The sequence below is a fragment of the Lolium perenne genome, chromosome 4 (genome assembly GCF_019359855.2).
Source record: "Lolium perenne isolate Kyuss_39 chromosome 4, Kyuss_2.0, whole genome shotgun sequence".
Taxonomy (NCBI): domain Eukaryota; kingdom Viridiplantae; phylum Streptophyta; class Magnoliopsida; order Poales; family Poaceae; genus Lolium; species Lolium perenne.
Window position 1 is genome coordinate 171,096,296 of NC_067247.2, and position 5,637 is coordinate 171,101,932.

The following is a 5,637-nucleotide window of genomic DNA, read 5'->3' on the forward strand; positions in this document are numbered from 1 at the left end:
TCTAGTATTAAGTTGCAAACAACAGACAATTGCATTAAGTACTGTGCGTAATGTAAACAATACAAATATCGTTAGACAAAGCATTGTTGTTTTATCCCTAGTGGCAACATCACATCCATAACCTTAGAACTTTCTGTCACTGTCCCAGATTCAATGGAGGCATGAACCCACTATCGAGCATAAATACTCCCTCTTGGAGTCACAAGTATCAACTTGGCCAAAGCCTCTACTAGCAACAGAGAGCATGCAAGATCATAAACAACACATATATGATAGATCAATAATCAACTTGACATAGTATTCCATATTCATCGGATCCCAACAAACACAACATGTAGCATTACAAATAGATGATTTTGATCATGATAGGCAGCTCACAAGATCTAAACATGATAGCACAAGAGGAGAAGACAACCATCTAGCTACTTCTATGGACCCATAGTCCAAGGATGAACTACTCACACATCAGTCCGGATGCGATCATGGTGATGTAGACTCCTCCGGGTGATGATTCCCCTCTCCGGCAGGGTGCCGGAGGCGATCTCCTGAATCCCCCGAGATGGGATTGGCGGCGGCGGCGTCTCTGGAACTTTTCTCGTATCGTGGCTCTCGGTAATAGGGTTTTCGCGACGGAGAGAATAAATAGGCGAAGAGGCAGAGTCGGGAGAGGCTCGAGGGGCCCACACCCTAGGGCGGCGCGCCCCCTCCTTGGCCGCGCCGCCAGGTGGTGTGGGGCCACCTTGGCTCCTCTTCGTCTCCTCTTCGGACTTCTGGAAGGCTCCGTGGAAAATAAGACCCTGGGCTTTTGTTTCGTCCAATTCCGAGAATATTTCCTGTGTAGGATTTCTGAAACCAAAAACAGCAGAAAACAGGAACTGGCGCTTCGGCATCTTGTTAATAGGTTAGTGTCGGAAAATGCATAATAATGATATAAAGTGTATATAAAACATGTGAGTATTGTCATAAAACTAGCATGGAACATAAGAAATTATAGATACGTTTGAGACGTATCAGAGTACTTTGCAAATCAACATGACATGAAAAAAAATCATAATTACAATTTGGTTGATTTCGAATCCATATACATCACTAACAAAACAAAAATGAAAAAGGTTTGTTTACCTATCAGACATTCCACCAAACATGTAGGCGACTGCGCGACAAGAGGCGGTGACAGAGTAGCCGTCTGGGGAATCCTAGTCGGTGCCAGAGTTGTGTGTGAGGGGGATCGCCTTCTTGTTCTTAATTTAACCATGGTGGCCCCTTCAGTCCCTTTTATGGTGGCACAGACGGTGGGAGGGCGAAGGTTATAGCGAACACATCATCGACCCCCTATGGGCAACTCATGTAACCTGTTAATGGCGTTTGGGTTTGGTTATGGTTGTAGAGGGAGCCGAGGTAAGCATTGTCGGTGCATGACGCCTCCCACGTTTGCGGTGCCTCCCGTTAGACGCAGAAGGAGGGGTGGCCATGGCGTCGGCGAGGGAGATCTGATGTAGAAGGATGCGTGGGCATCAAGGTCAGTGGCGACAATGGGTGTGGGAATGAGCAGCGCAAGAGCGTGGGGAGGAAAAAGTCGTTGGGCCCAAATTTTCTGTGGATACAAGCCCCTCTAAATTTATAGCCAAAGTGGGTAGATGTTCCTCTAAAAACTTATACTCCGTATGATGGATGGGTTTTAAAGATTGGTTAGCCTGCGTTTTTTTGGCCTTAGTCCAATAAGCTATCATTATTTTTTTGAAAGGTTTGTTTTAGCAGATCTGCTAGAGCTGCTCTAAACGAGATCATTTATTTCATGACTGATGTTGATTTGCATCCAATCCTAGACTAATGTTAGACCCTTGAAAATGGCATTTAGAGAGAGAAGACAGAAGAGACTTGACATTACGGATATACAACCAAGCTCTCAAGAGCATATGCTCTTGCATGTGAAAAATATTTTTACGAATATTAAAATTAGACATGTACATGTCTCATGGTTGTATACAATTTAATGGTAAAAATACAAATTGTGTGGCATGTGTTGAAAAGACCAGTTAAGTCCTAAATTTATTCCTCTAAAAAAGTGCTAAATTTGTTGAATATTTAGAGTACCAAAAAATTTATTTCGGATTTATTGACTATCCGTCTCGAGAAGTTGGTGGGGTGGAGTGCACACACACTTTTAGCGCGAAATGCCGCCGAGGTTGCTTTACGCGCCAATGCCAAACATTGTTCGCGCCACAAATCGAAAAAAATGGGCAGCTTTGGCGCCCAAAATCGAAAAAAAAATCCCCTTATGCTCCAGTAGAGATGGGGAACGAGAGCGCCCAGATCCACATCTCCTGAGAAAGAAAATGGAGCCATGGGAGAGAAGCGAGAGATGCGGCGCCGTCAAGAAGACCAAGACCCCACCGGCACCGCCGGTGGCCGCCCTCACCGACCATCTCCTGGGAGAAATACTGCGCCGCCTCCCCGACATGGCGTCACTCCTCAGCGCCGCCCTCTCTTGCAAGAGGTGGGGCCGCGTGGCCTCCAACCCCGCCGTCTTCCGCCGTTTCCTTTCCCTCCGCAGGCCCCCACTCGTCGGGTTCATCCTCACCGACCGCGGCGCCAAGCCCGTCCCATTCCACGACCCTGATGTCTGCTTCATCACGGCCTCCCCGCGTCACCCCAAGCTGGCCTCCGCCGCATCGAATGGCGATTTCCAGTTCCAAAACCACCCCGAAATCGACCATGGCAATCCACGCCATGACGATGGCTGGCGCCTCCGTGGCTGCGACGGCGGCCTCCTCCTCCTCTCCCGTGGCCGCTATGGGGATGATCTCGCCGTCTACGATCCTCTCGAGCGGACTGTCATCTTCTTTGGAAAACCCCAGTTACCCACCCCTGCCCACCGCTGGTGCAACGTCCGCCACGCCATCGTCGCCGACGAGGTCGACGCCTCGTTCCAGGTCATCGCCATACAGCACGGGGAGGAGGAAACTGCCGCTGTCTTCTCATCGCGCACCCGCGAATGGGCCATGATTTCTTGGGGCACGGTGCGTTACAGATTTGCCTGGCCCTACAGCGATGGTATTACGGCGGGCCAGTTTGTGTACTGGCGGCCGAACACCAAGTACGAGAAGAAAGAGGAGATATTGGTGCTAGACATGAAAACCATGTCCTGGTCGGTTATCACCGCACCATTTCCCCCTGGCGAATCGTACTGCGTCGCGGATATGGTGGAGCACGGTGGGCTGTGCATCGTGTCCAGCAAGGAGCAATGCGTGAAGCTCTGGGTCCGTGATAACGATGGTGGGTGGTCAGTCAAGAAGGAGGTCTCCTTGCTGAATCAGTTTGGATACTTGAAGAAGCTTCGCCGTGATGAGTGGATGAAAAGGGTGCGCATCCTGGCAATGAAGGCTGGCTATGTCTACATGGAGTTTTGGTCAATAAGGAAGCCTAACTCCTATCTTCTTGTGCTCAATCTGAATACCATCAAGCTGCAAATTATCCACAACAAACCTGGCCCAGGTGATGATAAGAATTACAGAGGTGCCGCTTTCCCAGTCTTCCTGCGGTTGGCACCTATACCTGTCCCAGGTGATGACTAGAAACTTCAAGATGCTTGATAGCATGTAGTGGGTAAGGTCCTATTATCTTGTCACTTGATTTATTTCTTCTATCGATCTATCTATTTAACCACAATTGTAAATTGCTCAACTGGAATCATGACGTGCAAGGGACGGGAGACAAAGTCCCCATTCCAAAGAAAGTACTCCCTCTGATTCATATTGCTTGATGCTAATATAGATCTATCTAGACACATTTTAGTTGTAGATACATCCATTTTAGGATCAAGTAATATGGATCGGAGGGAGTAGTTTATTTGTTTTCAAAAGTTGTTGATTTGACCGTGTCCTGTTTACCTAGATGATTGAATTAAATTGTAATTCTATCTTGTTTATTGGGCTATTGATATGTTGTTCATAAACTTCAGAAAGAATTATTCAGTTATTCATTTAATTGCTAAATTTTCTCAAATGTTGAACATACCATGAGAGTCAAAATACACAAGTATTTTGGCATATGGGGAAATGATTACATTTTGAAATGGTAACATGTGGCAAGTAAGTAAATCTTGTTGCTAGTTTCTTAGTTTTTGTGAGGCGAAACTTCATTTTATAGTTTGTAGACAGTACGTAGCAGCTGGAATGTTCGTATTCGTTTCCAGGAACACACTAAGGTTTAGTGTCGGGTTATAATTTGCAAGCATGACTTGTGAATTAGCTTCACTGTGTTTGCTTCAGCTATCTCAGTTATAATGGCTAACTTAAATACTATCATTGTTCTTTAACTGAACAATTTTGCAGAATGCACAGAGTGTTTGGTCACTTTGAATGCATGAATCATGCTAAACTATCAAGGATACTTCCTTATTTGGATGTATCTACTAGTAGTGAAAAAATGATGTATTTCTGCATGAAGTGGCTTCCAGGTGATGAAAGACTGTTATATTTTGTGCCGGCATGGGTTTCTAGTTTATGTGTACTTCAGCAATGCATTATATGATCTGTACTTTGATGCATGCCCTTCAAATTAATCACTATGTGTGGTGTGGAAGAAAATTAATTTGATTCTTTGAATTTCAGGTCAAGTTTCTTCTACCTTTGATCAGGAGTTATTTGAGTTGGACCGCGAGGGCATCATCCATCCTTTTGAAATGGAACCGTCGCTGCTGATTGGCACCATGTTTCCTGTCTTGCAAGTATGAGTTAGAACATGCTATTACGCGATTCGTATGTGGTATTCCTTTGCAAAAAAAAATGCTTCCATGTAATCTGAATTTAGTCCTTTTGTCCAGTTAGAGACCTGTCTAATGTTAGCTAAATGGAACTTCTACTGAAATGGTTTGATTCAGTTTCAACTGTGTTTCATGTTATTTAAATCAGCGTGTGAAATTGTTATTCAGATGGCAAGTAGAGCTCTACATATTTTGCATGCATCATTAAATCTTTATTGTGTTTATGCGTGACTGAAGTATGGAACCTAAACACATGTGCAAAGGATCTGGAACATAAGTGGATCTTTGCACCACTTGTGATGGTTTTTATTATCGTTATCAAATCTGCCTTTGTTAGTCTGTCACCACACTGCCAATTTGTGGCTTGAATTGTTCTGTTCTGTCGACAAATCAGAGCTACAACAGCAAAACAGCTGAATGGTAGATGGAGTGGCCTTGTTGTGACTGAACGGGAAGTGGTGTTGATGTCTATCGTTGAAGTCATGTTGAAAAACTGTGTCCGTGGTTATGATCGTTGAACTTTAAACGCCAAATTGCTTACGAATATATTTTGAAAAAAAAAAGGTAGTTGAGGAAATGCTGAGCGGGCTCTAGGTAGACTCCACACAGTCGTAGGTTACCCCTCGTGGCCAACGTGTCTGCTCTTTAGACATTGTTTTGCATGATGTACCAAGCGAAGGAACTTGAATTGCTCCATCTCTCATCTCTGGCTCCGAAACTGCACTTGCATAGAATAGCCGTGCATAGAGCATCTCCACCAGCAGAGACCCTTCCCAGGGTTTTTTTTATCTGGATTAACAAAAAATTTCCAGCAAGGCCCTCAACAGAGCGTTTTCAGCTGGATTTGCCCTATATTTCATCCGTCGATCCCA

At 45.0% G+C, this 5,637-nt stretch overlaps 1 protein-coding gene across 1 annotated transcript; it reads left to right on the forward strand.

The window, feature by feature from the left end:
* Window positions 1–2,214: 2,214 nt before the first annotated feature.
* Window positions 2,215–4,928, forward strand: LOC127294710 (uncharacterized). The gene is made up of 2 exons (XM_051324584.2): window positions 2,215–3,606; window positions 4,614–4,928. Exon 1 carries the CDS (start codon window positions 2,337–2,339, stop codon window positions 3,573–3,575), a length of 1,239 nt encoding a protein of 412 aa, XP_051180544.1. The 5' UTR covers window positions 2,215–2,336; the 3' UTR covers window positions 3,576–3,606; window positions 4,614–4,928.
* Window positions 4,929–5,637: the final 709 nt, after the last annotated feature.

Coding starts and splice junctions, on each gene's coding strand:
- LOC127294710 (XM_051324584.2), top strand. CDS start 2,337: ATGGAGCCATGGGAGAGAAGCGAGAGATGCGGCGCCGTCAAGAAGACC.